The sequence below is a fragment of the Gigantopelta aegis genome, chromosome 4 (genome assembly GCF_016097555.1).
Source record: "Gigantopelta aegis isolate Gae_Host chromosome 4, Gae_host_genome, whole genome shotgun sequence".
In the NCBI taxonomy this organism is placed as follows: Eukaryota; Metazoa; Mollusca; class Gastropoda; order Neomphalida; family Peltospiridae; genus Gigantopelta; species Gigantopelta aegis.
In genome coordinates, this window is record NC_054702.1 from 87107221 (window position 1) to 87127803 (window position 20583).

The 20583-nt window shown below is 35.1% G+C and overlaps 1 protein-coding gene across 1 annotated transcript; it reads left to right on the forward strand.

Moving 5' to 3' along the window:
• The first annotated feature begins 4893 nt into the window (after positions 1-4893).
• LOC121370046 (glutamate receptor ionotropic, kainate 2-like) lies at positions 4894-10453 on the forward strand. Its single transcript, XM_041495144.1, has 5 exons — positions 4894-4974; positions 5482-5803; positions 6573-6790; positions 9113-9378; positions 10237-10453. Exons 1-5 carry the CDS (start codon positions 4894-4896, stop codon positions 10451-10453), a joined length of 1104 nt encoding a protein of 367 aa, XP_041351078.1.
• The last annotated feature ends 10130 nt before the right edge of the window (positions 10454-20583 follow it).

Here is a 20583-nt window from a genome sequence, read left to right on the forward strand (position 1 = left end):
CTTGATTAACAGCACGACACACACGCAGCCTAGTTAATAGTATACGTGCGTAACCGAACTCAAACAACACATTATCCTTGTCGTGTGCACAAGAATGTATGTTAAATAGCGATTTATTTTAGATTCACGAATAGGTCATGTCTGGTGTCGATGTAAAATTTATAAAAAGTATATATATATATATATATATATATATATATATATATATATATATATATATATATGCATGTATGTTTGTGTGTGTATATATGTATGTATGTATGTATGTATGTATGTACGTATGTATGTATGTATATGTAACGTCATAATATGTATGACGTCATATTTAGCAGTTATTTAGCAGTTATTTAGCAGTTCCTTTCTGAAGATGAACAATTGAAACATGTAAAAGGATATTTATTTCTTAAAATTGTTTTTAAATACGTATATACTGTATACTTGTTTTCTTATATATATATATATATACACACACACACACACACACACGCACACGGACAATCGCAGACTGATTGGATTGGTGAACGTAATGAAATGTAGAGAGGATGAGAAAGAAATCAATGTACTAATGTAAAAACAAACCACACGCCTACAACTGCTATTATAAAATCTGATCTTTCTGTTAGCGGTATCCGTCAAAAGATCTAATCAAAGTCAGTGTTAGCCCGTACTTAGCCGACTTTTCAGTGTTTACCTTACAGGTGAATAGAAGATGACATTGTGTTTAGCTTATATGTTACAGACCTACATACATGATGATTTTGTTTACCATACAGGTGAACGTGTTCGACGAGACAAACCACCGAAGGACTGCTTACTGGATGTTCTCTAAGTGGGTAACTGTTTTCCCCTACACCGTTTTAAAAACAACTCTACACCTAGAGTTAAACAACGTAGCGTTCATCGTCTGTCCCACAGTAGCAGAATGTCGAAAATACAAGGTACGTGTCGGCAGTTTTTCTTTCGTATGTTAGTGACCAAAATACAATTTGAGGATAAAGAGATATCTGGTTTAATATACGAATTAATGTCATACCCATCCGTACTTCCAACTCCCCCGTGTGTGTGTGTGTGTGTATGTGTGTGTGTGTGTGTGTGTGTGTGTGTGTGTGTGTGTGTGTGTGTGTGTGTCTGTCTGTTTGTCAGTATATTTTGAGTCCCCAGTACTTTTAACAACAATGCTTTTGTAACTTTGTGGCGGTGCAAGAAGGGTGTCATCTCCAGCAAAAGATCTCCTCGGGAGTGGCTGTCCTCCTATAGACGAGGTACTGGATAGAGATTCATGGAATCAACCACTATTTTGGCAAATGTCCATTCGACTCTGCGTTGTGCAGAGATACGGCCTTCATCATGTATTACGGTTTTGTCGTTTTGATTTATTCAAAGGTAAACAGCTGATTTCAGGTTTAAATAAAAATTAAGTTGCATATAGATCAAATTTATGGACGCTGTGTTGAAAATGCAAATCATGATACCTACATCACTATAACAATGTAATAACTTGATGCATTGTGTTCAGGTGTGCATCCCACAGTCTTTTAAAGTGTATGTAAGATATGTTATTTCAGTTTACAACCCCTGCGCGTGCTGTAACCTCACCGTGGTGCAGGTGTGTAACATTCTCTTTGAGAATGGCCAATACAGCACAAATTGAAGTTTAGAGTAAAATTCAGTGTCCCTAAAATTCTGTGATATTTGTATTTGTATTTTTGCACAGTTCTTTACACTGTTTTTGTTTAAACCTTGAATTTTTATATTGATGTTGATCATCACTTTATTTATTTGCATTACCATAGTTTGACACCCAATAGCCGATGTATTTTTCGTGCTGGGGTGTCGTTAAACATTCATTCATTCATTCATTCAGTTTACAACGTTTCTTTCACAATATGGTAACATAGAAACATTAAATATTTTCCCTGAATATGTTTCTTTAAAAAAAAACCTAAAAACATTCCGTTAGTCCCCCTAAAAAGGCCTACAGAAGAAAATACGTTTAAAGTTCATTTCACTCTGGGATATTTGTGTTTAAAAATAATATTTTTGCTTAATTTGTTTTGCAGATTTCCAATAAATGTATCAAAATGCCAGATATTGTGACACTCATTTTGGAAAATGGAAAGTGTCCATACAGTACCGTGGCATACGGCTACAACTCAAGCATACCAAACACTGACGTCTTCCCAAACTCACAGTATGGATTTAACAATCACAATGTGATCGTCGCCACTCACGTGGTATGTATTAGCTTGTTATTGTTCCAGTATGTAATAATATATCGGGCGATTGATACATTATTGCGTCACATGGACATCTTTTTTATAGTTGAACAGTGGGAAAAGTATACCATGAGAATATTTGCTCAAAACAAGTTATCACGATCTCTATTTGTGATTACAATTTCACTTTGATGCATTGCTCATTTTTAAAATGGTAGATATTTTTAAAACATATTTTTTATTAAGCATAATGGATGTGGAGTAGCTTTTCAGGGATATATATATATATATATATATATATATATATATATATATAGGTGTGTATCTATGAATGTATGTATGTATATATGTGTATATATGTATATATATATATAAACACACATATACACACACACACACACACACACACATATATATATACACACACACACACACACACATATATATATATATATACAGCAGTCACTATTTTCAAAGCACTGAGTTTGATTACTCAAATAATATTACTTTTCACAAAAAGTACATATATCATTACATATACACATAATACACAAGTACACACACACGCGTGCACGCGCATGAGCGCGCACATACACACACACGCACACACACACACACACACACACCAACGCACGCACATCATTGTATATCCTTACAATATACTATTTAACTTTATTTGTTCTTTATAGGAATATCCCTTTGTTACGAAATCTGTTATCAACGGCGTGACCATCTATGACGGTTTCTGTTTGGATATCCTGAACGCCCTGTCTATAATATTGAACTTCACGTAAGAATTCAATTACTCAACTTGGTGTGTGCAATTAGTACGCAACTCGCTGATTCTATTTGAAGTGTGATTGCCAAATACAAACACGTCCCATGATGATACAAGCACATGTTATGCTGAATGTGCAACATGCTTTCGGTCAATAGAGCATCTTTTGTTCATTAAAATTGCAATATATTTACACCGTCTTACGTATTCTAGGATTGTCTGTATATTCAACGTATTTGTTTGCAGTAGCTCAGTATAGATTTTTGCCTCAAATAATTTTGTACGTAACATATTTATGTCATCTTCCATCAGCGAAAAACAAATCATAAATAATTGGATGAGAGGAACGAATCCTAAATATTAGTATATTTATTGATATTATGTTTTATGAGCTCAGGATCATCGTTTAATTCGTTTGTCGGGCGGGATGTGAATTAATGGCGGAGTACTCACTTAACTTGCGTTAGGTTGTTGGATCGATCGCCTTCGGTGGACCCGTCGCCCCTGCCCCCTCGTCCCGACCAGTTCCCGCAACTGCGGCATTTGAAGGATAGCGAGAAATCGCGGTCGCTCGCTAGACTGGTGTTTATGTCTAACGTAAGATGAATGTGATATGATAGATGACAATGGCATCAGTCAAACTGATGTCCTGTCTATAGAGAGATGCATATAGCAATCACTTAATGCTTTTCGACAGACGTAGCCTGTATTGCGACAACGCGTTTCCTCTCTTATTCAAGAATTCAAGTGTCGAACGATCCTTATATTAAACGCCGAACAGCCATGGATAGAATGTGGTATATTATATATGTCGTTAAAAATATATTCCGTTGTTAAATTTTAATGCTTTTTAGAATGATATAAGTGTACTAAACCTGTAAGGAAATATATATATATATATATATATATATATATATATATATATATATATATATATATATATATATATATATATATATATATAACAAGACATGTTCTCTCTTGCTAGATACCCGCGTTCATTACGTCGCTCATTACGCGCAGACAGTTATAAACCAGGCAGTTAGCAAGATTAAACGATGACGATGACTGTTAAAAAAAACACGGTTCACAACATATTTCAGTTACCAGTGGGTATTGCCTAGAAACGTCTTCAATTCATTCATGTAAGAAATTTACATTAATTATTTAGTTAACTTGGTTTAATTTATATTGTACTGCCAATGCTTCTTTGCACTCGCCAGCGTGTGCGACTCCTTACTTTTCTGTCACCAACACCTTTCCTGTCTCGGACGAAGGAGCTGGCAGTAGTCACAACCTCTGCCCCAGACAGGCGTGCGCTATAAGAGCTTGTTCTCAATGTGCACATAAAACCAATTGACTTGACTTGATTTCACTTATTCTGAAATATTTTAAATTGACTTTTCTTTCATTAACACTGAAGTAGACAAAAGTGAGAGTAGGCTTCCCCAAGTTATGATGATCCTGATAATTGACCCCAAAACATTAAGTGAACTCTGCAATCAAAGCACGACCTACATGTATCTATATTTTTCTTTATACATCCTTATTAAAGGGGGCGAGAAGTAGCCCAGTGGTAAAGTGTTCGATTAATGCGTGGTCGGTTTGGGATCGATCCGCGTCAGGGGCCCATTGGGCTATTTCTCGCTCCAGCCAGTGCACCACGACTGGTACACCAAAAGGCCGTGATATGTGCTATCCTGTCTGTGGGATGGTGCATATGAAAGATGCCTTGCTGCTAATCGAAAAGAGTAGTCCATGAAGTGGCGACAGCGGATTTCCTCTCTCAATATCTGTGTGGTCCTTAACCATATGTCCGACGCCATATAACCGTAAATAAAATGTGTTGAGTGCGTCGTTAAATAAAACATTTCCTTCCTTCCTTATTAAAGGTACACGATGGTGGAGCCACCTGACGGGGAGTGGGGAAGATATGAAAATGGGAGATGGACCGGTCTCGTCGGAATGTGTCAAGACAGGGTAAGAATTGAGAGTAAAACATCGATCTCAATTTACCGACGTTGTTGTAACACTTTAAATAGCCAACATTCACCTTTAAACACATTGCATGACATACAGAAGCATTTATGGATTCTTCTAGATCCTCCTACACTTGTCAGAGTCGAGTCTGTACGTGTAAGTAGGAATTTAGAACAATCAATAAATTAGACCTTCAGAACCGTTAAGAGTCAATCTTAAAAAAGAAAAGATCTTGGAAAAGAAAGGTTTGAACGGGAACAAACTTTAAAAAGAAATAGTTTGTGGTACTATTAGAAACGGAAAACAACATCTGAACATATGAAAAGTCTATAGAAATCGGATCACCACAAAGTGGTAAAAATGGTATAATTCCAAAATGGCTGATTCTAATAACTTCTGTGTCTTGAGTGATGATATCATGTATTGTTGCTAACATATAAATGATGTCCAAAAATAGAATGCCGCTTTTACATTTTAAAAATCAAAATTTCTTTTGTTTTCGTTTAGGAGGTGGACCTAACCATTGCTCCGCTAACAGTATCAGTAGACAGGTCTAAAGTCATGGATTTCGCCTATCCTTTTTACTATGATAAGCTGGTGGCTATTTACAAGATGCCGGACGCAGCTGGCTCCAAGTGGAAGACATTGTTGTGGCCGTTTCGCTGGGAAGTCTTTCTCAGTCTAGCTTTAACCTGCATCATTACTGTGTTACTGGTGTACTGTGTGGACAGGAAATTGGCTACGAAGCTAAAACATCGCTTAGCTATACAACAGAAACATTCGGTAATGGAGAGTTCTCTCATGGTGTGTGCTGTCTTGCTTAGACAAGGTATGATGAAACGGTCATGTCATTTACATTACCTTTTCTCTGTAGTTCTCTAATACACATGTCATCACTCCTTTAAAAACGCAATCCTGCAGAAAGTGATTTTTGGACATACGGTAAGGTGTTTTCTGAAGAATAAAATCAACATGAAAAATAAGTTTTATTTCAAAACTGAAATATTAACCTGTATTTTGATAAACAAAGCACAAATGACGTCAGTTTTCAAGGTAATTTTAATGCAGAATTTGTATTAAATTGAAATAGCGTTAAATTGTATTGTAAATGAAATAATACTAAAAACAATATACTCGAAATTGTTACTTAATACAATGTAGTTTATTAGTATGTCACAGCCAGCTTTTGTTAAACGACTTCACTTGCAATGACATTACATTCTAAAATAGACATAGTTGCCATGATTTGTATACTTTTTAACAGACAAATATGTTAAAGGGACATTCCTGAGTTTGCTGCATTGTAAGATGTTTTCGACTAATAAAATACTTCTACGATTAAACTTACATATTAAATATATTTTCTTGTTTAGAATATTAGTGTCTGTATATTCAAGTATTTGTAAGAAGCCCAAATATTAGAACGATCATAAACACGTTTAATATACAGCCACTAATATTTCGTTAACAAGTCTCTCTTAGTCGATAACATCTTTAAAAAGTGCAGCAAACTCAGGAATGTCCCTTCAAGCACATGTATTTCTCTCTGATGTAAATGACGCTTCAGAAATATCCTTTTTAATTCTGATGGTCTTTAGACTGTGCACTTCCACCGATCTCGACGCCAGGCAGAATGATAATAGGCGCCTTCTGGTTGTTCACAATCCTGATCGCTGCAGCGTACTGCGGCAACCTGGTGGCTTTCCTCACCATAAAGAAAGACATTCCGCCACTGAAGACTTTAAGAGATCTAGTCAGCCAGACACAGTACATATGGGGAACTATTGACGGGACACTGTGGATGACTGTCTTTGAGGTAGTGGAAATAGAAGTTGTCTGTTGTAAAATACCAGTAATTATTTTCTGTTATATACTCTTCACAAAAAGTAGAGAAACTCTAATAAGAATTTACAATTGTCGAAATTGTAAGGTATATTAGCTGTGGGGAATGGTTATATGAAAATAGTGAATTATTTGGGCAAACATTACATCCGGTATTTCAGTATTACAGTAGGTTTTATGACCACCAAAGATCTTGAAGGACGATTGGGGTCAGAAGTGAAATTTGAAAGTTGACGGGTTTTTTATCAGTAAATCGCAAATTCAAACAATAAAACTGACTAAAAACAAAACAATAACAACTGTATGATCAACAGAATGAAAAAGATTGACAGAAGTAATATTCCACAGTGATTAATCGACCCTCCTGGAAATTGTCAAAATCGAGAATGACACCCCACGCACGTGTACTGAGCAACTGCGTGATGCACGTGCAAACTATGGAATGTGTTTCGGTGTGTTGATACACAGACCTGAATGTTCTTTACTAGGATGTCTGTGGTCAAAACGTATGTTTGGTCTAATAGTTGATATTAACATTAATATTTCAGGTTCCCCTACTTTTTTGAAGAGTATATATGCATGTAGAAAATACTATATAAATGGTTATACTATACTATTTACATTACGAGTTGTTTCAAAACAAAGTACATTTTAAGTAGCAAAAACTCGTTCGTTACGCTTTTAATTGCAAGTTGTAAGATAAATGACATCAAATAGACACGAGTTTGGTATTCTATTTCTTACACATCATTAAAAATCAGATAAAAAGATATTTAAATTTATAATAAGAATATGTGTTTGCACGATGAACTAACACGTCATAGAGCTATCGGTTTCGGTAGTATTGATTTCAGTGGTCGATGTGTCTGTGGCGTCCGAATCATGACCATGTAACATCCAATCAGATGAGACCGGCATCGGTGGCGTCGTGGTAGGCCATCGGTCTACAGGCTGGTAGGTACTGGGTTCGGATCCCAGTCAAGGCATGGGATTTTTAATCCAGATACCGACTCCAAACCCTGAGTGAGTGCTCTCCGCAAGGCTCAATGGGTAGGTGTAAACCACTTGCACCGACCAGTGATCCATAACTGGTTCAACAAAGGCCATGGTTTGTGCTATCCTGCCTGTGGGAAGCGCAAATAAAAGATCCCTTGCTGCTAATCGGAAGAGTAGCCCATGTAGTGGCGACAGCGGGTTTCCTCTCAAAATCTGTGTGGTCCTTAACCATATGTCTGACGCCATATAACCGTAAATAAAATGTGGTGAGTGCGTCGTTAAATAAAACATTTCATTCTTTCTTTCTTTCCAATCAGATGTTTTTAAAGGGACATTCCCGAGTTTGCTGCATTGTAAGATGTTTCCGAGTAATAAAATATTTCTACGATTAAACTTACATGTTAAATATATTTTCTTGTTTAGAATATCAGTATCTGTATATTCAATGTTTTTCTGATCGTCTTAATATTTGTAAGAAGCCCAAACTGGATTTTGTCTTCAAATAATTTCGTACGTACGAAAAAAACATTTTTAGGAAATAAAATGAAATTTAATCTAGTACAAATATTAGAACGATCAGAAACACATTTAATATACAGCCACTAATATTTAATGCAGATACATATATTTGATATTTAATTACAATCGTTAAAAAGTCTCACATCTTACAAAATGCAGCAAACTCAGGAATGTCCCTTTAATCGATCTTCCAATTATGTGCGATATTGCCATGCTTACCAAAAATGCTCTCACTATCGGATATGTAAGAAATGACTGATTTTAAGTAGTACTATTCATCTAAAACAAATTAAAAAAAGAAAGACAAGAAAGAAAGAAAGAAATGTTTTATTTAACGACGCACTCAACATATTTTATTTACTGTTATATGGCGTCAGACATATGGTTAAGGACCACACAGATTTTGAGAGGAAACCCGCTGTCGCCACTACATGGGCTACTCTTTCCGATTAGCAGCAAGGGATCTTTTATTTGCGCTTCTCACAGGCAGGATAGCACAAACCATGGCCTTTGTTGAACCAGTTATGGATCACTGGTCGGTGCAAGTGGTTTTACACCTACCCACTGAGCCTTGCGGAGCACTCACTCAGGGTTTAGAGTCGGTATCTGGATTAAAAATCTCATGCCTCGACTGGGATCCGAACCCAGTACCTACCAGCCTGTAGACCGATGGCCTAACCACGACACCACCGAGGCCGGTAAACAAAGACAAATGCGTATTTCGTTTCATTTGCAGGAACCTGTTGCATTTCAATACACGTTAAATTCTCTTGTTTTTCAGTTTTCAAACAGGACAGATGACCAGAAAATATGGGATGGTTTGGTAAAATTCAACAAAACAGACACAGACGTGTTGGCCCCGCATTTTCCAGAACACCGGCAAAAGGTTGAGAAAGGGAATTACGTGTTCTTCAGTGAGCGCTCCATACTACAGATGTGGGCCGAGGACAACTGTGATTTAGTCTTCCTCGACGAAATATTCTACAAAGTCAATTTCGCCATTGGATTTCCACTCAACTCGCCATACACTCGACTCTTTTCAGAAATGTTGGTTTATTACAGATGCTATTCTCTTAGTTTATAGCACAGTCAATTAGAGTGACAGACCCTTGTTGTTAAAACACTGCCGCGTATGTTTCACTAGATTAGAGCCGTTTTTGACAACCTAACTCTGAAATTACTTAGATTTTATTGTTTAGATTATCCATTTCCGTACATCCGAAGAGTTTCTGATCATCGTGTGTTTCTAATTCCACGAAATGCATTTTTTTCATATTAAAAAAGCAAGAACCTCTGAGAAGTAACGGTTATGGAGTCGACTTCTAGTCTACTTTTAAAGGGCATTTCACCATTTTAACATCACAGACTCGTGTTTCACTCTGTTGTAACTTTATCCAAGTGTGTTAGAGGTTTATAGATTAACTAAACCTAGTGTCCATATTCACCGGTTTAAACTAGGGTCTGCGACTTTAAAGTTAATCTTTGTTTTGTTTAACGCGCTAGGGCACATTGATTAATTAACCATCGATAAACCTTCAATGAATTTTAAGCAAGTGTTTCTTTATTACTTTGACCTTGTCACGGGGGCTTGTCATAGAATCACATTTATAATTATAATGCTGAAGGTGTGCACTGTCAGTTGATGAACTAAAATATAAAATCCACCTATTAAAGGATTGAGGCGTTAACAACAATTATAGACATTTAAACAAAGTTGAACCAATAATTAACCAAGTTCTAAAATAAAATTAGGGTACAGTTAAAGTCATACGAATGGGGTGCGCATGTTATAATATATTATAAGCATACTAGGTCAGGCGGCTATAGAGTGTGTTAAAGACCACTAGCTAGAAATTCCCGTATAGGAAACAGATACTCATGGCAGGTTGTCGGTTTTTTTTTCAGTATGGTGGATTTTGAACAGAACGGTCTGTTACACTTTTGGAAAAGAACGCGATGGCATGGGAACAACAAGTGTGTGTACGAACAACAACCTGGTGCTAGAGTTATCGGACTTGTTGATATACAGAGTGCATTTTTCGTTCTAGCTCTGGGACTATCATTAGGAATTTTATCACTTTTAATTGAATGGTGCTGGAAACACAAACTGATAAAAGAATAAAAGATCATTGTATTGCGTTTTAATTTTTATTACATGCGTACTTTTGCTTTGTGTTTTTATTTTAATAAAAATAAGTAAATGTTGTTTGTTTATGTATTTTTAATTTAAAACAAGTTTGGTTGTGGATCTGATTATAAATAAGATATTATTAAATATTAAATAATGTAGGCCTACATATGTAAGCTAAGCAACAACACTAATAACAATAACAATTACACAACAACAAGACAAATAACACTCACGTATTATTATCGTATTTTTTTTCTCGCATTATAGCAATGACTAGAAAGAATGAGTCGACGAATTTATAAAATGTGTCACACTGTTAGAGATTGGAGAACAGAAATGTGTATTACGGTAAAGAGCCAGCAGATGCCATATTCGCCCATCTGGTGCATTTGCCACATGTCTGTCATCAGTATACCCCACCGGATAATGTGACTGGGCGTAAAGTATACAAATAACACCCAAGACACTCATAAAATCCTGATAATAGATCGTCTTAAAAGTGCTAAATCCAAGTTGCATAATGGAAGCTTCCCACTAAAACTACTTATTAACTTTTGCTTTGAAATGTAAACATTTGAATACATGCCCATAAAAAATAAAACCAAATAATTTAATTTAGTAGCAGATTTTTGTTTAATTGGAGAATATTTAGTGAATGACCAACGGAATTTAACGTATTCATTTGAGGCAAACACTCTGTTACGTTATGCCACGCTGTGTTTCCGGCAAGTTCGCTGTCTTTGTGCAACATATTTGACTCTGAGTATCTTTACTTCCAACAGTTAACTTGCCCGCTTTTGTAGATTTGTCAATTTCATAAGATTTTTTTACGACTTGATAAGGAATCTAATCGAACTAAATACGACCTAGTTTAGATAGCGTGGGAGCACATTATGTTTTTGTTATTACCGATTTGTGAAAATATTATGTGTCATTAGTATTTAGTAAAAACAATAAATGTAAAAATATTGCTCTTTTAACTATGATATAGCACCATTAATAAAACTAAGTAATACGTAAGGTATATTTGTTTTTAATCTAGTAATGATTTTTGTTTGTACTCCCTTTCCGTCCTAGTGTATACAAATATCTAGGTCAGTAACTTAATGAAGATTAAAAAGAGTATTTTCCGAAACACGCGAGGCGTTATCAGTTTCTATACACTTACCAAGCAACGCCTTGTCATCGAATTATATTTTTTTGCACCGCACTATAAACATACCAAATAAATTATATTATTGAATTCGCCCCAAAAGTCTTAAAAATATGGTATATGTTAAAGCGCTATCGATCCATTCGTCTGTCCATATTTATTTTATGTTTTATTTAATTTCGTTAAACAATATATATTTAGAAAATGAAGTGGCTTATAAAACCTCCGTATGCCTATGTAAACGACTCTGGAAGATGACGTCACATACTGTATACAGTTAAATGCATAATAAACATAAAACATAACATTACACAATGTCAATACAGACAAACTGTACCATGATGGGTCTTCAAAACGTTAGTACACACGTTTGGACCAAGCCATTGGACAAATATTCATGGAATCCACCACTATTTTGCCAAATTCCCAATTGGACTCTGCATTGTGCAGAAATACGGTCTTGATACGGTTTTGTTTTTCAGATTTAGGTTCGGATGCATAATCCAAATAGTAATGATTTGAAGTTTTTTTTATTGTCTTTAAAGATTCTTGACATTATCGGGGTTGAGGAGCCCCGAGCTCACTGACTTACAATTATATATATATATAAAGTAACATGCACATCAATAGTGGAATGTTTTATATACATATAATTATATCTAATCTCATATGTGTACACACCAACACGATGTACATCAATAGTAAAATCTGTTACATACATATAATTATATATCATATCATGTATATATATATACACACACACACACACACACACACACACGCGCGCGCGCGCGCGCAAGCACAAACACAATGCACATATATTCCTGTAGATGCATATATTTTAAAGATATTAATCAAGTATGTAGTTAGGGATTATTTTTCTGGGGACAAGAAGCGGAAAGAGTTGAAAAGAAGTGAACAAGACACAGTAAAGCAAAGAAAAAAGAAGACAAAAAGAATTTAAAAAAAATATACAACTGCAGAAATGTGATGTAAAAATGATATCTATTTCTGTCATGTATAGAAAAACCACCATAGTGTACTTATATATAAAAGTAGAGTTGTCAGTGAAATAAATTATACCACTTTATCCAATATTTTTAAACGATTCATATTCAGAGTTTTTAAGCAGAATACATTTTTCAATTTCTAATTTATTTTAAGTACCCTTTGTAATGCGTTTAGGTTTTAGCTTCTGTTTTTGCACTTTGGTAGAATATATATATTTTATATTAATAATCAACAAATTTACCACATTACTATCGGTTTGATTAAGCAATCCCAAAATAACTATATCTTTATTTAAACTAAGTTGTTTTCCATTAGAGTCGTATATCCAGTTTGCTACATCTAGCTTTTTAACACAGACGCAGTCACGCAATAAGTGTTCCAGTGTTGCCGGTAACATGTTACAAAAAGTGCACTTTTCGGAGACTAAGTAATGGATTTTATATAGAAAACTATTTGGTGCAATAATTCGATGTAATATTCTGTATTGGAACAACCGTACACTTGTATCTCTTACACATTTGAAAGGTATACTGTAATATATGTTTCATTCTCTTGGCGAACATTTAAATTGCGATTTTGGAATTATGGATGTATGACTTAATATTTTGTACTATTCTTCGCAAACCCGTATTTTAAAAAAAACACGTTTTTATCAAATAGCAATGATTACTATCAAAACGACTATTATAAATAAGGATTATCGTGAATATGTGTTGTGAATCTATGCGTATTTAGAATTCCTATACAGTTCAGTTCTACTGCGAATATTTATTGTCCGAGGAATATATTCTACACTATATGACCCAAAACCACATTGTGTTATATGCAATAAATAGGTCACTGTGACTTACTTGATATGTGATATAATCCAACCAATATTATATTGATTTAAAAACAAAAGTGAACAGTTTACTTTATTACCCGTAATCGTACAGTTCATAAGCATTAGAGATATTAAATAACATTATGTACAATACATAGATCATTAAAAGGGAACATGTTTACATTGTATGGAAAGTGATTAAAATATCCAATATAAAATATAATAATAATTATCAATATAATATAGAGTATGCAGATAATAAATGAGAACTTCATTTTAAGTTTGAATGAATGAACGGAATCTGCATACTTGTTTTAAAAGTATTCCATTAAACTACATCTTTTATTAAGTCTTTTAATGTCAACTGCATTGAGTAAGTTTTCACCAAAACGTTTCTAGTTGTGAGTGCACTTTTAAAGTCAAATAATAATAAGAAGAAATTTGATATGTAAATATGCAAATTCACGCCATTACACAATTCCGAAGAAGCTTAGCTATTTGAATTTTAAAAAAAATATATATTTATTGTCCCAGATATTTATATATTGATAATGTCAGGGTTGGGGCCCTGAAATCATTATCTTACAATAGATACATAAATATAAAGTGCATTCAATAAAATTACTAGTTAACTGAAACAGTCAAATTTGGAGCACAAAATTAATGACAGACTAAATATATAATAAAAAAGAAATTAAACAGTTAGAGAGAAAAGAAGAAATGAAAAATCCATATTTCCAAATATAGAAAACAAACGTTATTGGCTTTTAGGTTACAAAAACCCCCCACAAAAAACCCACCACCAACAGTATGCGTCTTATATTGGAGTTATTTTTAACTATTAAGACTAAGTTTAATTTTCTAGACATCTTGGTAATGGCAATATTGATCCCTGCAGAACAAACACTGAACCCATTTGTATAGGGTTTGGTGTATATTTTTCTAAAACAAATGTTTAACTACCGAAACTGGGTGAAACAGTAAACTCTAGGAATCCAGTAACATTGAAATTGTGTAAAAAGTTGCAGACTTTATAGCATATTACTCAAAATAAGTGAGTCGTTTCATTTAGTGGTTACATGAATAGGTGATATCTAAAATCACTTTATAAAGTTCTTTATTACTTTTAGACATTTATTGGATTCCTGGAGTTTATTGTTTCACCCAGTTCAAATAAATATTTTCTCCTGATATTTCAGAAAAAAATGTCCATACTTCATAACGGTTATTTGACATAGGATATATTAATTTACGAATTATATCACTCCCGTTAGAGAGTTTTTAAGGGAACAAATAATTGTAACTACCATTTTATTTGGTACATTTCTCTTTGTATATTTTGTGTATTGAGAATTTTGTTGTTTCATCTTTGATTTGTATGTTGTAAAGACAACATCAAAGTATACAAAATACGTATACATGTTAATTTATGTTACATGATTACAGCACTTAACGAAATATACTTTATGACAACATAACGTAATAGTCAATACTCTGTACCGAGTTTAGTACTACTGGTATTAAATTGATCGAAAACAAAATAGTTTCCACGTGCTAATCACTTATCGTTTTTTATGTGCCTTAGTTTTAAATTCAATCGGCAACATGATGTAGTTCTGTCTGAAATAACGATCTGAATATTTCCGTTAAGTGCTTGTGAAGAGTTTTCGTTACTGAAATAACGAATCAATAGAAGACTCAATCAAACAATCAAACCGATGTCAGTCATCTGCATAGAGAGTAAACAATACATGAGAAACAGCAGTTGGCGGTTTAATACACACACGTTGATTTAAAGTATATTAGACGCCTTGGTAGAATAGTGACTTGACCACATTGGAGAGATTTAAAGTATATTAGATGCCTTGGTAGAATAGTGACTTGACCACATTGGACAGATTTAAAGTATATTAGATGCCTTGGTAGAATAGTGACTTGACCACACTGGACATATTAAAAGTATATTAGATGCCTTGGTAGAATAGTGACTTGACCACACTGGACATATTAAAAGTATATTAGATGCCTTGGTAGAATAGTGACTTGACCACACTGGACAGATTTAAAGTATATTAGATGCCTTGGTAGAATAGTGACTTGACCACACTGGACAGATTTAAAGTATATTAGATGCCTTGGTAGAATAGTGACTTGACCACACTGGACAGATTTAAAGTATATTAGATGCCTTGGTAGAATAGTGACTTGACCACACTGGACAGATTTAAAGTATATTAGATGCCTTGGTAGAATAGTGACTTGACCACACTGGACAGATTTAAAGTATATTAGATGCCTTGGTAGAATAGTGTCTTGACCACACTGGACAGATTAAAAGTATATTAGATGCCTTGGTAGAATAGTGACTTGACCACATTGGACAGATTTAAAGTATATTACATACCTTTGTAGAATAGTGACTTGACCACATTAGACAGATTTAAAGTATATTAGATGCCTTGGTAGAATAGTGACTCGACCACATTGGACAGATGGTCAGTTAACAGATACAGCTGGTTTTACTGTACAATTATGTTAAAGTAAAAATGTCCATTTACATTTATTGGTTTATTATCTTCAGCAGTCTGCCGCGAAAGTCTGCTTTTTAGTGATGCGTACAAGGAAAGGAATATTTGTTTAACAACACCTCAAAACAGTCTAAATCTGAACGACAAAACCGTATTCTGTGATAAAAATCGTATCTCTCAACAAGACAGAGACGAAAGGACTTTTAGATAAAGTCGTGATTGCTTTCATGATCCACTATCAGATGTTCGTCTTTAAGAGGACCGCCACTAGTCTAGAAGATTCGTAACGGGATGCTCAATTCCTGCACCACCTGTAGGAGGACAGCCACTCCCAAGACTAGCTTAAAAATCCAAATTTGCACAGGATAGAGATCAATGGAATATATACAGCTGTGATAGCATGCTCTCACAAATCACTGTAAAACCAATGATGATATACAGGCGTTCGCGGACGGTGAGCATATCCTGCGTCACCGGTGGCACCCGTCATGGGCACAACATGTAGCATAGTTGAACTATTCCAGATTTTCACCAAAAAGATGAAAAAGCATGTAGATGTAGAAGGTCAAAATAGAATAATGCATCAGACCTCATCTCCATCAATAATGGCCTCCGAGTAGTTACCATAAACATTTTGAAAGCTATCAGGAGTCTTTGAATGTTATAACCCTAATGAAATGTTCTATACCAGAAAGATATGCCAGTCTTTAAAATAAAATCGGCATACAATGAGCATGCCCTAAGATATCTCTGAAGTTGCGAAATATAAACACACACACACACACACACACAAATACATACACACACATACACAAATACACACACACATACATAAATACACACAGACACAAATACATACACACACATACACAAATACATACACACACACTCTCACACACACACATACTGACACACACACACACACACACCTGAAGCAGAAAAAATATTTTTCGAGATGAAACTTTTGGACAGCTGAAGTCATCCCTTTTATCGTACAGCTTTGTATGACGACCAACGTCGTTCTAAATCTCTATGTTTTTATCAAAGCATAAACCGATAACTTTTCTAGTTTCCTTTATTTGTAACTCTGGTGGGCAAATCAATGGAAGGTAATCGAAAAGTAAAATGAAACCTTTTTCGCCAGACTCTTTTGTTTCGATTTACCCAGAATGGCTATCAGTGTGTATCATATGATTATTTCAAAACGTGGTAGAGAAAAAGAGAGAAATACAGACTTCTTCTTCCCAAAAGCTGCAACAGCAAGTGCTCTTTTACATTCACTTTTCCATAGACAGTACAATGTATAACATGGCCCTTGATGTACCAGTCGTCTAGACACTGGTTGGGAAGGTAAAGGAAACGGTTTCATTGAGGACGATCGATCCTGCGACCTAGATAATTAAAATAAACCTCGTCGTTGTGATATTTTGATGAACCACCTGCAACCCAGGACACCTCAGGAGAACTTTGTTGTGTACACATGAACAACGTCTAGTACGAATAACCGTGCTGACTGGAAATAAATGCAAGTTTGTTTCTGTCCATACTGGAACGCAATTGTACAAGCGCAGTGCAAACTAAATATTTATGTTGATTTGGTTATAGCGGGGTTCCAAAATACAGTTAGATGTAGAATTATCGAAGATTTTAAATAACATCTACATTTTTGTTTACTTTGACCACAACTAACGATGGATGCCTACTGTTATTCCTAAAACAAGTAAAGTGATTGTTTACACTGGACATTCCACGACATAGCGCCGATTCAGGTGTCACGAACAGCTCATTGGTTTGGTTGGTCTCTCTGACAGCGATCGTAGTTTTCTTTATATTAAATGTAATGATTTCTTGGGAATATAAACCCTGTCGTAGTTGATAGACAACACGAATCTTCAAATAATTCTACCAAAAAACATTAAATGGTAACTGTTGAATGACTAATTTTTGACTATCGATCTGCCAGTCACTCGAATTTCGCAAGGCAGAACACACGCCAGTTAGAAAGGAGATAACAACGAAGAAAGAAACGAAAAACAATGTTTCTTTAAGAACCAGTGATTAAAAGAATACCGATGTGAATTATATATGTCTTATTCTGACATATATAATTCACAGCGGTATTCTGTTAGAAGGAATATCTACGCCAAAATAAATGAGAATTCCCCAAGATCCTACAACTCTTCGTCTGTGATTCACTTGAAAAAGGAAAGACAAAGCTAACCACTCAGTAATCAGACCAGTTATTAGTATAAAGGCTAATACGTTTCGTGATGGTTAAACGGGCCACCTGCTGGATAGTTTCGTGTTTCTGTGTTGTGGTTGTCTGTGATCACAAAATCAACACCAAGAATTCATCTCTCAACACACGTAAGTTTATTATTTACTTGTTGTTTTCACATACAAATATATAGTTTTGATAATGGTAAACAGCATTTTGATATAATATCGAAAAGGACATGTACAAAAACAAAAATTAGCAATGAATTAATAGTATATGCATGATTCACAAAATAGTAATAAAACTGAGATTATTTGTTTTATGTACTTTTTACTGTTAGAAAAATTCGTTTGATAAATCTGAACGACAAAATCTTTAACAGTTATAAATCGTATCTCAACACAGAAGATAGAATCCAAAGGCTGTTTTGACAAGTATTGTGAGTAATCTGTTGTACAGTATGTAGTAAGTAAATCATAGCGTATTTTATAGTGAGCAAAGCCAGTGTATTTTGGAATGAGCAAATATTAGTAATATATGTAGTGAATAATTTACAGTATATTACGAGGAGAATAAATTATAATGTACTTTGTAGTGAATAAACTATAGTTTATTATGGAGTGAGAAATGTACAGTGTATTACGAGGTGAATATATTATAATGTACTTTGTAGTGAATAAACTATAGTCTATTATGCAGTGAGAAATGTACAGTGTATTACGAGGTGAATATATTAAAATGTACTTTGTAGTGAATAAACTATAGTCTATTATACAGTGAGAAATGTACAGTGTATTACGAGGTGAATAAATTACAATGTACTTTGTAGTGAATAAACTATAGTCTATTATGCAGTGAGAAATGTACAGTGTATTACGAGGTGAATAAATTACAATGTACTTTGTAGTGAATAAACTATAGTCTATTATGTAGTGAGAAATGTACAGTGTATTACGAGGTGAATAAACCATAGTGTACTTTGCAGTGATTAAATCAGTGTACTTTATCTTTGTAGAGAGTAGTAAGTTATAGTATATTATTGTAACACACTCGTCGTTAGACAGAAAACAACAAGGCGGGGTCAACGTTCAGGAATTGATTCCCAGGCGGAACCAGAACTTATAAGAAAATTATACACACGACTCTTCGCTGTGGGCGATGAGTCTCACAGAAATAAGAAAACTGTCACATCGAAACCTGTGCTGTGTTCAATGAGTAATGGCGATGAATCGAGAAAAAGACCAACAGACCCTTCTTAATAAATATTTTATGGTGTTGTGTGTGCATGTGAATGTTGCACAGACGTTACATGAAATATCACGTGATAAAATAAAACCATATCATTGGCTATTGGCTAATACCAAGCTAGGACATATCCGCTAATGTTACTTCCTGGATCTCACACAACAGAGCTCTGGGAGGAACAACAACTGTCCGCGTAGTAACATTGGATAATGTCACATTCACTGTGGAATTAGAGCCAAACTGATACCTGAATACAGCGGGTGTTACCTCCAGGTCTGGTTGTACCACATCTCCGGTTGCCACCATCATGGCGCACGTATCACGATAAGGTATCTTCTTGTCAATGTAACCTGTAACAGTAACCATATAATTGGGAGCTATGAAGATACTGTTTGCCTGAGCACTCCTCATCATTCCCAATCTACCGTTACTTCTTGTCAAACCCTTATCCTGCAATACAATACTCCTGAAGGCAAGATACCAGGGAGTACGTAAGTCTGCTACCTGCAAGAACCTATCACCATACCTCTGTCTACATCAATTCAATGCAGGAGTTAAAACATTGGTGCCCAGCAACACTGGAACTGTGGCATTGTAACCGCTGTCGGATACCACTAAAAATAAACAGAACCTAGGTGAATCTGCCAAACCCTTTAATTCTAAAGAAGTTTCAACATACCCACGGTAAGGCAATGCCTGACCATCAGCACACTCAATATTTAAAAGATTAGTAAGTGGTTGAACTGCTTCATCACTTAAATAATCAGAATAAAACCTTTCACTAATGGTAGACACAGTGGAACCGGTATTCAACAAGGCAGTACACAAGCGGCCACCAACAATTACTGACACCTCATTAGCATTACCTATAAGTCCAGCTGGAATGGAATTAGGAAATACTGTGGAGCTTTTATCTTCCTTTACTTTTGTTTGCTCCTCAGCAAACGTGTTACTCAGTTTAAATTAGCAGACTGATTCCTACATCCTCTGGCGATGTGTCCAGTCTGTCCACAGTTCCAACAACGAATCTCTCTGCGGCGGTTCTGATCCCTCTCAGGAACAGTATTACCAGAGGTTGGCCTTCTATTCAGGAATGTTGAAGGAGTAGACCTAAATGTTGATCGCTGTTGACCCTATAGCGCA

Excerpts from the sequence above, each read along its gene's own strand:
- LOC121370046 (XM_041495144.1), top strand. The coding sequence starts at position 4,894 with ATGGTGGAGCCACCTGACGGGGAGTGGGGAAGATATGAAAATGGGAGA. Across the intron at positions 5,804-6,572 it reads TGCTGTCTTGCTTAGACAAG|ACTGTGCACTTCCACCGATC; the intron begins GTATGATGAAAC and ends GATGGTCTTTAG. Across the intron at positions 9,379-10,236 it reads ACTCGACTCTTTTCAGAAAT|TATGGTGGATTTTGAACAGA; the intron begins GTTGGTTTATTA and ends TTTTTTTTTCAG.